Here is a 17,957-nt window from a genome sequence, read left to right on the forward strand (position 1 = left end):
GGGATCTGATCAGCACTGTCCCCACCCTGATTCCACTGCAGAGCTCCAGTATTATGTGGGGAAAGGAAATTCTTCTCATCCTGGGGGTATTGAATCAACGCTGACATTCTGCTGCTAACAGGGGTGAAGGATAAATGAGATACAAACGCTGCCCTCACAGAACTCAGTCTAGAGGGAGAAACAAATATGTAGACAAAGATATTACAAGTCAGCTTGATAAATGTGATAATGGAGGACTATATAGTATACTGCTTAAGAGCCCAAGCTTTGGAGTCAATCTGCCAGGATTTAAATTCCAGTGCCTCACTAGCCATTTGACCTTGGGCAAGTTAGTTAATTTCAATTTTTTCATCTATAAAATGAGACTAATAATAGTATCTACTATTGAATTGTTGTAATGATTAAGTAAGCTAATGGCATTCAAAATGCTTATTAGCTCAGTGGTTGGCTCATAATAAGTGCTCAGTAGGTGTTAGTTATTACTGTGTTTAATGTTCAGTGATTTTTTTTTTTTTTTTTTTTTTTTTGCTTTGGGGGTATTAAGGAAACAATCAGAGATAAGGAGCCACATGTCTTGTGTCTGAAAGATGAAGTAAGTAGAGAGGGAGAGCATTTTAAGCAGTGTGAACAGGCATGGATGTATAGGGAATTATAAGTAGTTCAGGTATAGGAAATGAATAGTTCACTTAACTTGGAATGACTGCTAGAGAAGGAGAACCAGAGGTCAGATGATAAAGAGCATTGTACACCAAGCTGAGGAATTTGGGCTTTTTTGTCTATGGGCTCTGGAGAATTATTGAAGGGTTTTCAAAGTCGGGGACTATATCAGATTTACATTTTAGCAAAGTCACTCTAATAGCAATGTGGGAAATGGATGCAAGGCGATTATTTCAGGCAGAAAACCTGCATGAGTGGATACTGTCATAGTACAGATGAGAGAAAATGAGAGGCTAAACGAGAGCAATGAGAGGGGAAATAGCAGAGGCTGAATTCAAGAAATTTTTGGAAGTATAAATGATGGGATAGGAGGGAGAGGATTAAGATGAACCTCCAGCTCTGATTTAGGTATCTAGATGATAATCTAGATGCTGTTAGAGTTTTGAGGGAGCCAATAAATAATGTACTTTCTTCCTATTCAAAATAAGACAAAAGAATCAGCAGATGAAGTAAGAAAACGTTTCCTTTATTATTGATAAAAACTATTAAAGCAGTAAAATGTGCTTTAATGCGAGAGCCAAAGTTGACTTGGTTACTATGTCCCCTCTGAGGCAGCCCACCTGGGAGAAAGTCTGAATCTGGATAGCAGATGCACTTCTTCCCCATCACCTCTTCCCACTGGTTCAGCAGAGAAGAAAGGGGAAAAGAAATCAAATTACCTGTCTTCTCGAGTTCCTTCAGACCAACGACCAGTGGTTGTTCTCCATGAACCAGATAATTCGCTCCCCTTGGTACAGAGATAAAGGGTAGGACAAGATGCAAGAAGTCCTGTAACCAGTGCTATGAACAAAGTAGGAATAAGAGAAAGAAGCCTGGATTTGAGGTGTTATGAGGTAGAGAAGAGGAAGGAGGTCATGAATTCAGAGTTTAAGATCCTGTCATCAGTGAGACATAAAGATTATCACTCCAGACTACTTCTTAAGTCATATCTTTACTTTTTATTTGTATAATGAGAACGTTGGCCAAGGTAGAGCCAATGGATAGGTATTAGAAATTAAGAGGGCCGGCCCCGTGGCTTAGCAGTTAAGTGCGCGCACTCCTCTACTGGCGGCCTGGGTTTGGATCCTGGGCGCGCGCCAACGCACTGCTTCTCCGGCCATGCTGAGGCCGCGTCCCACATACAGCAACTAGAAGGTTGTGCAACTATGACATACAGCTGTCTCCTGGGGCTTTGGGGAGAAAAAGGGAAAAAAAAAAAGGAGGAGGATTGGCAATAGATGTTAGCTCAGGGCCGGTCTTCTTCAGGAAAAAAGAAGAGGATTGGCATGGATGTTAGCTTAGGGCTGATCTTCCTTACAAAAAAAAAAAAAGAAAGAAAGAAATTAAGAAATCTTTACAGCATAACAAGAATCTTTCTAGTGAATAAAGTTGTCTGTCTGAGGCTTTAAGCAAGACCAGAGGCCTTTTGTCAAAGATGCTGAGGAGAGGATTTCTTAATGAGCCGGAGGTTGGACTATGATCTCCAAGGTCCTTTCTAGCTCTAAAAGTTTATTATAGAAGATGCTCAACAAGTAATCAGTGATTTGATAGTATACTAATAAACATTTTATAGCATACGAAAATCCATAGCTGCAGTTATACTTCATTTTAAATTAATGGCATACCTGCATGAATGTTATTTGAAGAATATGTTCTTCAGATAAAACTGAGATTAAAACTTTATCCTGGCTAAAAGTTTATGGCAAAACAGTGTATCATTGATATCAGTTAAACCTTAATTATTTCTGGATTTGAGTTTAGTTTTCTTTTATTTTTCAGTATAAACCATGTAGAAATGAATGTTATGATGCATTTTATGTATGGAGGAACTTTGGACTTTCCAGACAAAGCTAATGTTGGGTATGTATTACTTTTTAATGATTTTAAATATAAAAATATTAATTTTTTTTGGCTTCTGCTTTGTTGAGCTATGTTTCAAAGTGTCAATGAAGTAGAAGCTTCACTTTTATTATCTGTTTTGCCATACCTTGTGTGTGTTTTGGGAAAATCTAAAAACAATAAGTCACTGTATTTAGAAAAAGAGATGATCTAGCAACTCACAGTCATAAGATTAAGAAAAATCTTTATTAGACTTAAATTATATTAGAAAAACCTTATATTTCTTTTGGAAAATAAATGACAGGTTTTTATAAAACAAGATTGAGCCTTTATCAAATCTTGAACAATTATTTTACTACTTGTTTTTTAATTTTAGGATGTCCCTTTTAAACAGCATAAGAAAAGGAAAATTAAAAACCTTAAAATTAATTTAAGAATATAGGCATCCTGAAGACCAACAACGATGTGATTCTTAAGTGCTCTATAGTGAAATGACATCTAAACTGCTGAAATCCTACTGGAGAATGAAATCTACCTTTGTCTTCTAATTTTCTGGATGTCCTCTCCTTTTATTGCTATTCTAACATCAGACAAATGAAGCTGCTCTTTTAATTTTAAATATTCATTGGTTCCTTTGCAAACTGAATAAATATAATTTGGGGGAGAAAGTATCATGATTAACAGGGATTAAGTACTGAAGTTTTTCCCCCTGGAAACTTATATGAAATTTCATCATGCTCTCAAGACTTGTAGGTTTCTTAAGTATCTAAAGTATGTGTGAGTGCTCCGAAATACTTGCCAATGAAAGAAGCAACCGAAACCCTCTGAGTCATTAAATGCTGTCTCCTATTTTATGGTCATTTGTAGGCATTGTCAATATGATAAGCATCAATTATTTGCCCTCTCCCCAAATTTTTATTATACAAATTGGTTGCCAAGAGATTTGTAACTTTTACAGCCTTCGCAGCAGTTTCATGGACTTTGCTGTATATATCACTGAGAATATGAGGGAAATTTGATTGAAACAGCTCCAAATTTACTTATTCTCCACTAATCAAATCATGTGACAGTGCTTTCAACTTTTGGCTTGTGTCCTTTTTATAATCCACGAAGAGTATTATGTTAGAATTAAAATAATTCAGGTTATTGTTTTTTCTAAACAGACTATATATTATCAGGAAACTACTGTGTATTATGCCTTGGTTTTTAAATTGGAGAATTAACAGTATATCTATTTTTATTTTAGACAGATACTCAATATGGCTGATATGTATGGACTAGAAGGATTAAAAGAAGTAGCAATCTATATTTTAAGAAGAGATTACTGTAATTTCTTTCAGAAGGTAACTATTGAGTCTCAGAAATCTTTTACCTAGCGCCTAAAGTCACCCAGGATTACCTACCAGTTTTTTACCTCTGATAGTAAATAGTGCTTTAAATCTTAAAAATATTAAGTCAGGGCTGGCCCTGTGACATAGTGGTTAACTTCACGCCCTCCACTTTGGCGGCCCAGGGTTCTCAGGTGCGTATCCTGGGCGTGGACCTACGCACCACTCATCAAGCCGTGCTGTGGCAGGCGTCCCACATAAAATAGAGGAAGATGGGTGCAGATGTTAGTCCAGGGCCAATCTTCCTCAGCAAAAAGAGGAGTATTGACAACAGATGTAAGCTCAGGGCTAATCTTCCTCACCAAAGAAAAAAAAAAAGTCAGTTTAACTAATGGGAACTCTACGTGAGAAATAACGTATATGATATGCTTACAAAAAACACAGAAATTAATTCAGATCATTGTAAGTAAAATAAAATGAAGTGGGAGGTTTACTGAAAGGATATAGGAGTATCTTCTATAATTCAAAGATGGAGTGTACAGCTGGGACTCAGTGTTTAGAACTAAGAGAAAGGAAGTTAGGAACCAAGGTTACCTTCTCCATTTATCAAAGTGCATTTATCACAGTGCTTCACCAATTCTTTTTGCCTGAAACTATACTCCTCCTTCCTACCTCTTCCCTTTATAACATGTACTGATGCAATATAGTTCTCTTCTGCCTGTCTCCCCAGGTAGAGTATAAATCTGACTTTTTCATTTTAGTTTATGCAAATATAAATTTATTGTTTAAAGAAGGAGCCCATACTGTGCATTTGTACAGATGCCATTTTGTACGTTATTCTTAGATTCTCCACTGTTTTAATTTACTGTGACTGTAGGTTATTTTTTATTTTCTTATTTATGCTTTTATGCATTTTCTAAATTTTCTACAATGATCATATATTACTTTTATAATCAACAAAAAACAAATCTTAAAAGAATTGTTTACATCAATATTCCCCTCTTTTGGATACTTGAGGCAACAATATGCATTGTATGAATTGTAATTAGGTAATTTTAATAACATTTAAATTTAGATTTTTGTGTTGTAGCTGAGGAAGCACCCCATGTATTAAAACAGAGCCATGAACAGCTGGGTCCAGCACCACCACTACCACCCCCTCTAGGCTTTACTGAGAAATGGTTAAACTCCTCAGCCACCTTTAATCAACCATCCCTTCCTTCCTCTAGAAGTAAGGGAACTAGAAGAAGGAGGGCAGTCTGTGGTGTCCTCAGCTTTGTAGAAAGTGAAGAATTCTGGTGAAAGATTTCCCTTCTTTTTCATCTGCTTCCCCCACCTTTCCAGTTAAGTGAAAGTTAGGAGGGAAATCCAAGCATATCCCAAATAAAGATCAAAGATAGGGGGTATCTGCAACGAGGAGATAATGTCCTCTCATCCCCTAGAGGGGTATCTACTATATCTATAAAACCAGCCCACTCTGGAGCTTCCATTAAAGAAGAAAAGAAAGTGGTAAGAGATTTCTTGGGGGAGCCTGGAATATGCCTCAGAAACCAGTGAGAGTATACTTGATTGTGGAGATTTCTAAAAGCAAGAAGAGGCTTGCTGGAGAAGCCAGTACTAGCCTGGTGATTAGGGACAACAGTTATTGTTATATATAGAAAAAGGTGTGGGGAGTCCACTCCACACCCCAGTTAATACATGCAGGGAAGGAGGAAGACCTCAGTGGTTCTGTGAAATCAGAGGAGACGATACAGGGCCAAATTACACTGTGTTCCACCTAGGGAGGCATTGTTTATCATGAACCACTCGAAGACTCTTTATCTACTGAGAGCCTGGGGTCAAGTTCAGTCTGTCCCAGAAGGAGCCACCACATCAGCAAAGTTCAGGATATCTCCCTATTAGTATGTTGGTCTCTGGTTAGTTACATAAGGTGACCATAGCCATCCATAGCCCTCTTCCACAGGAGTTAGACCTAGGCATTAGACGAGCAGGAGACTAGACCACGCTCTGCTCCCTCTTCCAGATCTCCTACTATAAATGTCCTCAGTGATGGGGAAGGGAAGGATTTAAATCAGATACGAGATAGGTGTTTAGTGCTGTACTGAATTTCAATGCCAAAAGTACTGGAATTTGCGTATAATGTCATTAAGGGATGGAAAAAAAGGGGAATTTGACATAGCGTGGTTGAACCAATTACATCGAACATTTTAGAAATCTCTTTTATGGATAGTCTTTGGACCATTGCCTCTATTTTTCAGTCTGTTCATGAGTATACATAGGTTATATGCAGCTTTTTGTATTTTACTTTCAGTAATCCACTTAATTTTTGAAACACAAAAGGCATATTTGTTGCCATTAAAACAACAGAAAAGGAAATTTAATAAAAATTGTCAATATGGTATTTTGTTGCAAACTTTTTTCACTTTATTTTAATATAGCGCATATTATTGTGGTAACAGATATTTGAGAGAACAGTTTCTGTTTTTATTGACCTGATCTTTAAATTTTTTGCTTTATGTATTTTTATAAATATATCTTTGAATATATAATTTTTAACTTCTAGATCTCAATTATTCATTTTCTTGACAGTGACTTAAATGTAGTAAACCTATGATAACACACTCCACAGTGATACAGATTTGGGTATAATGTGATGGGTAATTGGCCCCGGAATTCCTGTCAAGCCAGCTTCAATCATTTTATTAACTTCACAGTCTTGCCTTTTACACGATTAAAATTTTTGGAATTCATTTACAGGATTATAGTAGGCTTCACATTATATATTTTTTGTCACTGATTTAAAAATATATTTTAGGTAATAATTTAAATATATGTCTTCCCAAATTCTACAAGCAGGTTTTGAAAATGACTCAAGGTCAGTCATCCTATTACAAAAACACTTGGGAATGAGCATTTCCGTATAAATAAAATTCTCTGAAAGCTAAAGTTAACTCTTTAAGCCAGGAGTCAGTCAACTTTTTCCGTAAAAGGCCAGATACTAAATATTCTAGGCTTTGTGGGCCATGCGGTCTCTATCACAACTACTCTGCTCTTCTGTTATAGAGCAAAAGCAGCTATATAGACAATATGTAAATGGAACAGCATAGCAGTGTTCCAATAAAACTTTATTCACAAAAACAGTGGTGGGCTAGATGTGGCCCACAAGCTGTAGTTTGCCAGTTTCTGTTTTAAGCAGCAAATTATTTTTTATTTTAATAATTTCTTTATGGAAATTATTCTTAAGTTATACGTCACTTAGTGGACTTTGTGTTGCAGAGGGCTGGTTATTCCTAAATAAAATTAAACTGCTGGACTTTTTAACTCGTGATTACTTTTACAGTTCTTCAGACTTCTGGGTGCTTTTAGGTTGTCAAATATGTCTATACGAGTAGTCTCTTCCCTCATACTAGTTTGATACTCTCATCTTAAGTGGGTCAGAAAACCAAATTATTTAACTTGGTAGAATTATCACTGTATACTATATAGGGATAGCCGTTTCTGATTTTAGGACAACTTAGGATACTTCCAGTTATCTCAAAGGGAATAACTAAATTGCTAATATGCAAGGCAAAATATTTACATTCAATTTCTTAAACACTAATATAACACTTTTAGGAGAAGGGTATTAGAAAATCAAATTAATAGCAATTCATGATTTAAAAAGTTGGAATCACTGACTATTACAAGGACTGTGCTGGAGGCATTTCTAAAGAAGCTTTTGCTCTTCTCTGTGAGCAGAGGATCTTCAGAAGTATGTATTTAGAGACTATATATACAAATGGGCTGATTGCTGGTCTTTTTAAGTGTATAAACCCCAAACCACAACTAATGAGTTTGTACCAGGAGAAGTTGAACTTTATTCACCCTAATGGGCAGTAGATGTGCTTAGGAACATAGTCCAAAAACTGAAAACATTTGGCGCACACAATATGTAGCACAGAAGCTTAACACCAGAGCAATGAGTTATTTTCACTACTTGTATCTACATTTTATTTATTTGTTGTTTTAGTTTATTACTTCTGTATATGTGCTTTTTAAAAATATGTTATATAATTATGATCTAACTAAATTCTATCATTTTATCGAAGGTCAGTATAGGTCTTCCCAACGTACATGTACTTAAAGTTATATTTATACTTGAAGAAGCAGATCAGACCGCATGGTTGTATTGCAATGTGATGTACTAGAAGTTATTATACCACTTTTACTTAAAAAATTTTAAATGAAATTAGAGTAAAAATTGTGTGCATTCTGGTAGCTAAAAGAGCTCAAATGCTAGTCTATAAAACTAAGGTTATTAGTGATACTTGATTTTAAAAGAATAACAGTCTTTTGAATTACACGTTTATTCTGCCGTTTAGGTATATAAATCAGATCATCTTTATGAACAAAATACTTTTAGCTTCTGTAAGTTGAAAAAGAATAAATTTAGTGTTTTCTATCAATTTTAGCTTGTTCCCAGAAGGTTGGCGCCTGTTTTAGAATGCCTGATTATTGCGCATTCAGTTGGAGTGGAAAGTCTTTTTGCTGACTGCATGAAGTAAGTGATCTGAAGTAGTGCTGATATTATTAGTTTAGGGATTTTGTTCTTCCATTCTCCTAATTTTCTGGGAAATTCTAGACTTGGCTGATTTTCTTGAGCACAATGTATGTAGCTCAATGCTTAACTAGTTGCAACAATTGAGGACTGTTGATTTAGATATTACTCAAGATGCTTAGGATCAATTTTATTTTAGGTGAACCATCGTTACTTATGTTAAAATCCATGCACATAACGCAAAGTACATTTAAAAATATATGTTTCCAGAAAAGAGAATATAGTTAGATCCATCATAGAGCTCACAAAAATTAACTGTAAGGATTAGTCAAAACATATATATGTACAACTTATGTCACTGAAAACCCAAATATTATTGAATATTATAAAAATATTTTCATTTCTCTAACTTGGAATTCTTTGATTTTTAACAGGTGGATTGTAAAGCATTTTGCAAGGTTTTGGTCTGAGAGAAGTTTTGCAAATGTACCTCCTGAGATTCAGAAAAGTTGTCTTAATATGTTGATTCAGTCTTTAGTAAGTATAAGCTGAATACCCTTGTTTGTGTTTGTCATCAAAAAGCTTACTCAATTTTGTTTGGTATTTTCAATGTTTTAAATATAAATGTAGAATTATAATATAAAAGCAAGATGAGAGAACCAATTCCAGATAACCAGAACCAATTCAGAGAACTTATCCTTAAGATTCTGTTCCTCTGTACCAACCCCATTAGTGAGGGTTCAATTGGAGAAGCAGAACCACTAGGAGGTATATATTGATTCATGAACAAAAGGGACGTGGTGCCAGGGATGGAGGTTATGCATTGGCTCAGCAATATGGACTTCCTCTCACTGAGGTGGATTTGGGTACAACACTGAAACTTTTGTATGGCACCATTCCCCAAGAGGACCAGCCATCTACCTGGTGGCAGTTTAATTATACTGGACCACTTCATCATGGAAAAGGCAGCGCTGTGTTCTCAGTGAAATAGCCTTTTGCTCTGTATGTGGATTTGCCTTCCTTGCTCCTAGTGTTTCAGCTAAAACCACTATCCATGGACTTACAGAATGTCTTTTCCACCATCACGGTATTCCACACAGCATCACTTCTTACTAAGAACTCACTTCACAGCAAATGAAGTACAGTAATGGGCCTATGCTCACGATTTCACTGTTCTTACTATGTTTCCTATCATCCTGAAGCAGCTGGCTTGAATGGAGGAATGGCCTTTTGAAGACTCGCAGCACCAGCTAGGTAGCAATGCCTTAAGGGTTGGGGCAGTGCCCTCTAGGAGGCTGTGTATGCTCTGGATCGGTTTTTGATGTATGGCGCTATTTCTCTCATAACTAGTATTCATAGGTTCAGAAATCAAGATGTGGAAATGCGAGTAGCTCCACATACAATTATTCATAGTGATCCACTGGCAAAATTTTTGCTTCCTGTCCATGCAACTTTAGTCTCTGCTGATCTAGAGGTCTTAGTTCCAAAGAGAAGAATGCTTCCTCCTGGGAACACAACAATGGTTCCATTGAACTAGAAGTTGAGACTGTCTCCTTCTGGCCACTTTGTAAATGAACAGGCAAAGTGGAATCTTCTTTGAAGTGACTATCGAGGGGAAATTGGGTTGGTACTATATAATGTGGTTATGAGGAGTACATCTGGAATGCAGTACTCCTATGTCCTATGATTAAAATCAATGGAAAACTAACAACCCAAATTAGATAGCACTGATAATGGCCCAGATTCTTCAGGAATGAAAGTTTGGGCTACCCTACCAGATAAAGCACATCAAAACTTGCCAGTTCTGCATCTCATTCATTCAGGAGCTTGATAACAACTAGTTCAGAAGCTCGATTAAACAGATTTGATGTAGCTTTAAGTGATGCTAGGCCTCTACATCGCATCAGCAAGAACAGCGGAGGTTCTTGCTGAGGGCAAAGGGAATTTGGAATGGTAGTGGAAAAAGGTAGTTATAAATACCAGCTATGACCAAGTGACCGGTTACAGAAATGAGCACTGTGGTAGTTAATATTAACATATTAATTTCCCTTTTTTATATGAATTTTTGTGTATATATTAACTAAGTATTTTTGGTTTTTTCCACTGTCTCATTCCCCTACCATCTAATAGAAGACCTGTTGGTAATAGTTAAATTTACATCTCTATATTTAAGTTACAGGATACCAAAGGGGAGTGTGAATCAATTTGAAGAACAATGATTATCACCCAAAGATAAAACAAACGACTTCACATCCTCTTAGGGAAAGGGTTAGCATGTTTGTTGTATAGGGGATAGTATATCATGTTGGGCAGAAGCATGACTTCGTTATTGTCTCTATGTGGGAATTAAGTATGGTTTAAAGAGATGTGTATAGGTACCAAATTAATAAGGGGTGGGTTGTGGTGGCTTTGTAACGTGTCAGCTTGACTAGGATGAACTGTGCTTCCCAGAATTTCCTCCTTTGTACGTTTCCAGTTCGAGAGGCCGCAAGAGACAATTTGGCGTGCGATTTGGAGGGTAGAAGTGAAGCCACAGCCTTTTTTTTTTTACGCTAGGAAGACTAGGGCAGGTGCTTTTAGCTTATACGTGTTGCTTATTTACTGGCTCACCTTGTTGGTGTGGAACAGAAGCCAGGCCTACAACTGCTCCACCTTGCTCTGTATCTTTTGGCTTTTCTTACCCCTCAGCCAGAGATGTGTTTAGCTCCATGATGAAAGGCGCCAGCATCTCCTGAAGGACACCCATTTCATCCAGGTTGGAGGCAGTGAGAACTGAAATGAGTTTTTCCTTGTGGGTTACAGCTTGTGCTCTTGGGTGTCGACTTGTCCTCTCTCCCCCGCATTTTATATCCATCTTCCCTTCTCGACTGCCTTCCCTGTGGACTTCAAACTACATCATCACATATGAAGAATGTGTAACCAGCTCCCACAATTGTATAAGGTCAAATCCCTGTAACACATTCCTTTATGTATATAAGTACCTCCTGGTGGTCCTGTTTCTCTGATTGAACCCTGAAGGATAAGTCAGACTGGGTTACACAGAAGATACATCTAAATATAACTGGGAAAATAAGTGTAGGTCATCAGCTGGTGAGATACCACTGCAAAAAAAATCTAAATCTGTGTTTTTGCTAATGAAGGACTTTGTAGTTTTGTTGCTTACTATTTGGCATTAGTTTCTTTGATCAGTGAATAGTTACTCCCTGCTCATGAAGGCAAACAAATGGCTCACCTATAATTCAGTTCATTAGAAGGGGAAACATCATTACTACTACTACTGTTATTATTTAGTGGTTTTTTTAGACCTTTACAGTTCAAAAAATACTTTTTATTTTTTGAAGTTTTGTATAAGACAGGTACTATTATCTCCATTTCACATATGAGAAAAGAGAATCAGAGAGGTAAGTGCCTTATTCAAGTTCACAATGTCAGTAGATGACAAAGCCAGGTCTTAAAACCAATCGCTGCCATTCTAAAGATAATATGATAGGTGCTCAATGTGGGCGAAGATTTTTTTTTAAAGGAGTGTGTTCCTTGACTTCAAGGAACTCATAAATTGATGGAAGAATAGGCATTTAAATAACTAAGTAAAATACAAGTTAGACTATGATGAGGAGTAACATTAAGTTCTATGTCAGTCTTATTTACCTTTGTAGCCTTAGCCTTAGATCAGTGCCTTGTACATATTAGGCACTCAATATATATCATCAAATAGGTAAGTAAATGAATGAATAAGTATAATTTATAATTCAGGTATATACATGGGATCACAGAGGTTAAGACGATTTTGATTGGAAGGATAAGAAAAGTAGTTTGAGATGAACCTGAAGAGAGAAGACAATTTCAAAATAAAGAAGTGTGTTAGAGCATTCCTGACAGACTTTTAAAATGTGACCGAGGGGGCCGGCCCCATGGCTTAGCGGGTAAGTGCGCGCACTCTGCTACTGGCGACCCAGATTTGGATCCCGGGCACGCACTGACGCACTGCTTCTCTGGCCATGCTGAGGCCGCGTCCCACATACAGCAACTAGCAGGACGTTCAACTATGACATACAACTATCTACAGGGGCTTTGGGGGTGGGGGGGAAAGGAGGAGGATTGGCAATAGATGTTAGCTCAGAGCCGGTCATCCTCAGCAAGGTTTTCTTGTTTTGTTTTTTGTTTTTTGCTGAGGATGATATGCCCTGAGCTAACATCTGTTACCAATCTTCCTCTTTTTGCTTGAGGAAGATTTGCCCTGAGCTAACATCTGTGCCAGTCTTCCTCCATTTTGTATGTGGGTCACACCACAGCACTGCCACTGATGAGTGGGGTAAGTCCGTGCCCAGGAACCGAACCCAGGCTGCCGAAACGGAGCACGCCAAACTTAACCACTAGGCCATGGGGCCAGCCCCAATATTCAAGTTTTAAGAAATATTAATTTAATATATTCTTCATATTTTATTATATAAATAAAATATATTTAGCTTTTGATAAAAAATAGAATATTTTTAGTCTTTTCAAATTAAAATTTGAAATATGTTATCCAAAAAAATAAAGAAAGAGCCAGCAGTCTTCCTAAGTCTTCTTTAGTTCTAATTCAGTTCAACCACGTGTGCCATGGGACGCGCTTTACTCCATCAGTGATATGTCCAACACTGTCATATACCAAAGGAGACAAGAAAGTGCTGTGTAGGACTGTATATGGAGAATTGTTTTTTTTTTTATTTTGATGTGAGGGACTTTGAGGTTTTCCTCTTTCTTGGTCACCATGCAGCCGTTCAGTAAGATGTGATTGCTCCCTCCTACCAAGTACAAACCATTGCTTCTGGGAGAAAGAGAGAGCAGGATGAGGGGGTGAGCAGAAGAGAGAAAGGTGTTAGGAAAGTTAGGACTTTATACTGTAATTACTTGAACTATTTCAAAACGTGATTAAATTTTTCTGTTTCAAAATATTTTGTTTAAGCCCTTTAAAAACAAATTATGGAGAGTTTTTAAATTTAGAAAAGTTAAAACACGAATAGGTGTGGAGATGGTCACTATGGTAAAATTAAAGCTGTATACATATTAGGCCATTAGTCTTAAAGCTAAAGGATAGTTGGAGGCCTATTTGATTAACACAATATCATAAGGATTAAAAAATATTATGAATCATAATGTTTATTTGATGTACAGTGTTAGGACAACCAGGAAGCTGGCTGGAAAAAAATTTAAGTTGGATCTATACCTCACATCCTAGTATGCCAAGATATATTCCAAATGGATTGAAGATTTGAACGTAGAAAAATGAAACCATTAAAATACTACAATAAACCCTGGGAGAATTATTTTATAACCTCATCAGGGGAGTGGGGATACCAAATTCAGAAGCCATAAAAAAAGATTTGGTTACATAAAAATGCAAAATTTCTATATAGTAAAAACGACCACATGGGGCAACAAAAGACCCCGAATAGCTAAAGCAATCCTAAGAAAAAAGAACAAAGCTGGAGGCATCACAATCCCTGACTTTAAAATATGCTACAAAGCAATAGTAATCAAAACAGCATGGTACTGGTACAAAAACAGACACACAGATCAATGGAACAGAATTGAAAGCCCAGAAATAAAACCACACATATACGGACAGCTAATTTTCGACAAAGGAGCTAAGAACATACAATGGAGAAAGGAAAGTCTCTTTAATAAGTGGTGTTGGGAAAACTGGACAGCCACATGCAAAAGAATGAAAGTGGACCATCTCCTGTCGCCATTCACAAAAATTAACTCAAAATGGGTCAAAGACTTGAAGGTGAGACCTGAAACTATAAAACTCATAGAAGAAAGTATAGGCAATATACTATTTGACATTGGTCATAAAGGAATCTTTTCGGATGACATGCCTACCCAGACTAGGGAAACTAAAGAAAAAATAAACAAGTGGGACTTTATCAGATTAAAGAGCTTCTACAAGACAAACGAAACCAGAATCAAGATGAACAGACAACCCACCAGCTGGGAGAGAATATTTGCAAAACATATATCTGACAAGGGGTTGATCTCTGTAATATATAAAGAACTCACACAACTGAACAACAAAAAAACAAAACAACCCGATCAAAAAATGGGCAGAGGAAATGAACAGACATTTCTCCAAAGAAGATGTACAGATGGCCAATAGGCACATGAAAAGATGTTCAACATCACTAATCATCAGGGAAATGCAAATCAAAACCACACTAAGATATCACCTCACCCCCATTGGAATGGCTATAATCACCAAGACAAAAAACAACAAATGTTGGAGAGGATGTGGAGAAACAGGAACCCTCATACACAGCTGGTGGGAATGCAAACTGGTGCAGCCTCTATGGAAAACGGTATGGAGATTCCTCAAAGAATTAAAAATAGAAATACCCTATGATCCAGCTATCCCATTACTGGGAATCTATCCAACGAACCTGAAATCAACAAGCCAAAGAAGCTTATGCACCCCTATGTTCATTGCAGCATTATTCACGATAGCCAAGAAGTGGAAGCAACCTAAATGTCCCTTGACTGACTGATTGGATCAAGAAGATGTGGTATATATATACAATGGAATACTACTCATCCATAAAAGAAGACAAAGTCGTCCCATTTGCAACAGCATGGATGGGCCTGGAGGGTATTATGTTAAGCGAAATAAGCCAGAAAGAGAAAGACAAACACTGTATGATCTCACTCATATGTGGAATATAAACCAACACATGGACAGAGAAAACTGTATTGTGGTTACCAGGGGCAGTGGGGCTAGGGGGTGGGCACAAGGGGTGAAGGGAGACATATATATGGTGATGGACAAACAAAAATGTACAACCCAAAATTTCAGAATGTTACAAACTATTAAAACATCAATTAAAAAATAAAAAGACCATAAGCAAAGTCAAAAGATAAATGACAATTTATATCATATTTGTGATTCTAATTTTCCTAATACAGAGAGTTCCTACAAGTTAACTTTAAAAAAAAAAAAAAAAAAAAAAAAAAACAGCTAATCAGGGGCTGGCCTGGTGGCATAGTGGTTAAGTTCGCTTGCTCCACTTCGGCAGCCCAGGGTTTGCAGGTTTGGATCCTGGGCACAGACCTATGCACTGCTTATCAAGCCATGCTATGGCAGGCATCCCACATATAAAGTAGAGGAAGATGGGTACAGATGTTAGCTCTGGGCCAGTCTTCCTCAGCAAAAAGAGGAGGATTGGTAGCAGATGTTAGCTCAGGGCTAATCTTCCTCACCAAAAAAAAAAACAGCTAATCTTAGGATAAGTTCACAAAGAAAATACAAACCTCTTAATTACCTACAGCTTAACAATTGTGATACCTGTGCAAACATGGAAGTAAAAGGGAGTTAACACCCCAGGGGATAAGCCTTGACCAGTGGGAGATGGCTAGGTGATGTTGATGCTATGGATCACACTGTGAGTAGCGAGGAGCTAGAAAACATACCCTTCGATTGGCTTTTCCTCCTTCCATTTCACTGTCTCAGTGCCTCAGATCCTCTTGGGATCACTTCCCAAAATAAACTATCTATATACAAGCCTGTTTCTCAGGCTCGGTTATTAGGCAGAACCCAGGCTATGACAAGTAGCATTGACCCAGCAATTCTTTTTTTATTACTTTTATTTTTATTAATTGTGGTAACATTGGTTTGTAATGTTATATAAATTTTGGGTATACATCATTATATTTTGATTTCTGTGTGGATTACATCGTGTTCATCACCGGAAGACTAATTACAATCCATCACCACACACATGTGCCTAATCACCCCTTTCACCCTCATCCCTCCCCACTTCCTCTCTGGTAACCACCAATCCAGTCTCGGTCTCTATGTGTTTGGTTGTTGTTGTTGTTATCTTCTATTTATGAGTGAAATCATACGGTATTTGATTTTCTCACTCTGACTTATTTCACTTAGCATAATACCCTCAAAGTCCATCCATGTTGTTACAAATGGCCAAATTTCATCCTTTTTTATGGCTGAATAGTATTCCATTGTATATATATACCACATCTTCTTTATCCATTCATCCCTTGTTGGGCACCTAGGTTGCTTCCAAGACCTAGCAATTCTGTTTCTAGGAATATATCTATTCCTATAGATATATTCAAATATGTGTGAAATAATGTTATCTACAAGGTCATTCATTACCACATTGTAATAGCAAAAAATTAGAAACAGCATAAATATCTGTAAGTAAAGAACTGGTTGAAATGATTTATGGTATATCTATATTGTGGACTATGACATAGATATTAAAACAATTACAAGGCTCTTTATATTCTGATAAGAAAAACATTCAAGATGTATGCTAAGTGTAAAAGGCAAGGTACAGAGTACTGTGCATATTAATGCCTCCATTTGAGTAAAATAAAGGGAAAATTACATGATTTTTTGTTTGTATATACATAAAGTAACTCTGGAAAGATACTGAAAATAAATAATATTGGTTGGGGTGAGGGAAAATGGGTGGCTTGGGGACAGAAAGGAAAGGGAAGAGTTTTCTTAGTAATGCCCTTTATATATTTTTGAAGTTTGAAATGTGTCATATTAACTATTGAATTAAAGTTTATGTGTTTGGTCTAGAAGTATTACATTTTCTTCCTTCTTTGAACCTCAGGCTACGCTAACATTTAATGTTATATATTCAGATCAATATGGAATAAGATTACATACCACCTGTGTTATCATTTATGTCCATATTTTAGTTTTGCAATAGATTCCAAGCTAAATTATGACAGGTATACTCTATATCTGTATTTTAAAAAATATTACTGTCAGAGCATATAACACTATGTATGTAGTAAGCACTTTGTAGATACCTGCCAAGTTTATTTGAATACCCTACGTTTGGCTCTACTACCAGAATAATCCCTATAGTAGAGCAAATTGGGCTTGTTGCCTGAAACTCTTAGTAATTGCAGTTACTCAGGAAGTCACCAGAAGAGGAAAGGATGATGGTACTGAAAAAAAAAGACTTGAATTATAGCAAAATATGATTTTTTTTAAGCAGAGGAAGTATATAATACATTTCAAAAGAATTCTTGGTAAGTGGGTAAAATTTTAAGTTTTGATGTTCAAGGATTAAACTTAATTTTGCTTAAAAATTCACTTATAGACTCTCAGTCTCTGATGATGCTAAAAGATCAACAAATATTTGAGTGTCTCCTATGATCCAGTTCTATACTAGGCCCTATGGGATACAATGGTGAGCCAAAACAGACGTGGGGTTCATACTCAAAAAACATACAGACTAGTGAGAGAGATGGATATTACACAAATAGTTATGTTCATGATTGAGTAATACAAGTGAATTAAATGCTCTAAAGAAAAAGGACAGGTTCTCTGATGGCATGTATAGAAGGAATCTGCTGTAGGTAAAGGGATCTGGGAACATGTAGTGCTTGAGTTGAAATCTGAAAGATACAGAGGGTGTGTAAAGTTTACATCATGGAGCCTAAGTCAAGGATTTCAGTCTGTTGTTTTCAGATTTATTGGTTATCTATTGGTATATAACAAACCACACCAAAACTAAGTGGTTTAAAACTACAGTTTATTA

At 36.8% G+C, this 17,957-nt stretch overlaps 1 protein-coding gene across 3 annotated transcripts in view; it reads left to right on the plus strand.

The window, feature by feature from the left end:
• The window catches only part of BTBD8 (BTB domain containing 8), a 79,229-nt gene that overhangs the window by 41,363 nt on the left and 19,909 nt on the right, over positions 1-17,957 (plus strand). For all 3 annotated transcript variants that reach the window (XM_058538507.1, XM_058538508.1, XM_058538509.1), the window contains 4 exons: positions 2,476-2,556; positions 3,782-3,878; positions 8,315-8,403; positions 8,835-8,937. In XM_058538507.1, coding sequence (XP_058394490.1) covers positions 2,476-2,556; positions 3,782-3,878; positions 8,315-8,403; positions 8,835-8,937 — 370 coding nt within the window. The remainder of the gene's footprint in view (positions 1-2,475; positions 2,557-3,781; positions 3,879-8,314; positions 8,404-8,834; positions 8,938-17,957) is intronic.

Source organism: Diceros bicornis, chromosome 4 (genome assembly GCF_020826845.1).
Source record: "Diceros bicornis minor isolate mBicDic1 chromosome 4, mDicBic1.mat.cur, whole genome shotgun sequence".
NCBI classification, from domain to species: Eukaryota; Metazoa; Chordata; class Mammalia; order Perissodactyla; family Rhinocerotidae; genus Diceros; species Diceros bicornis.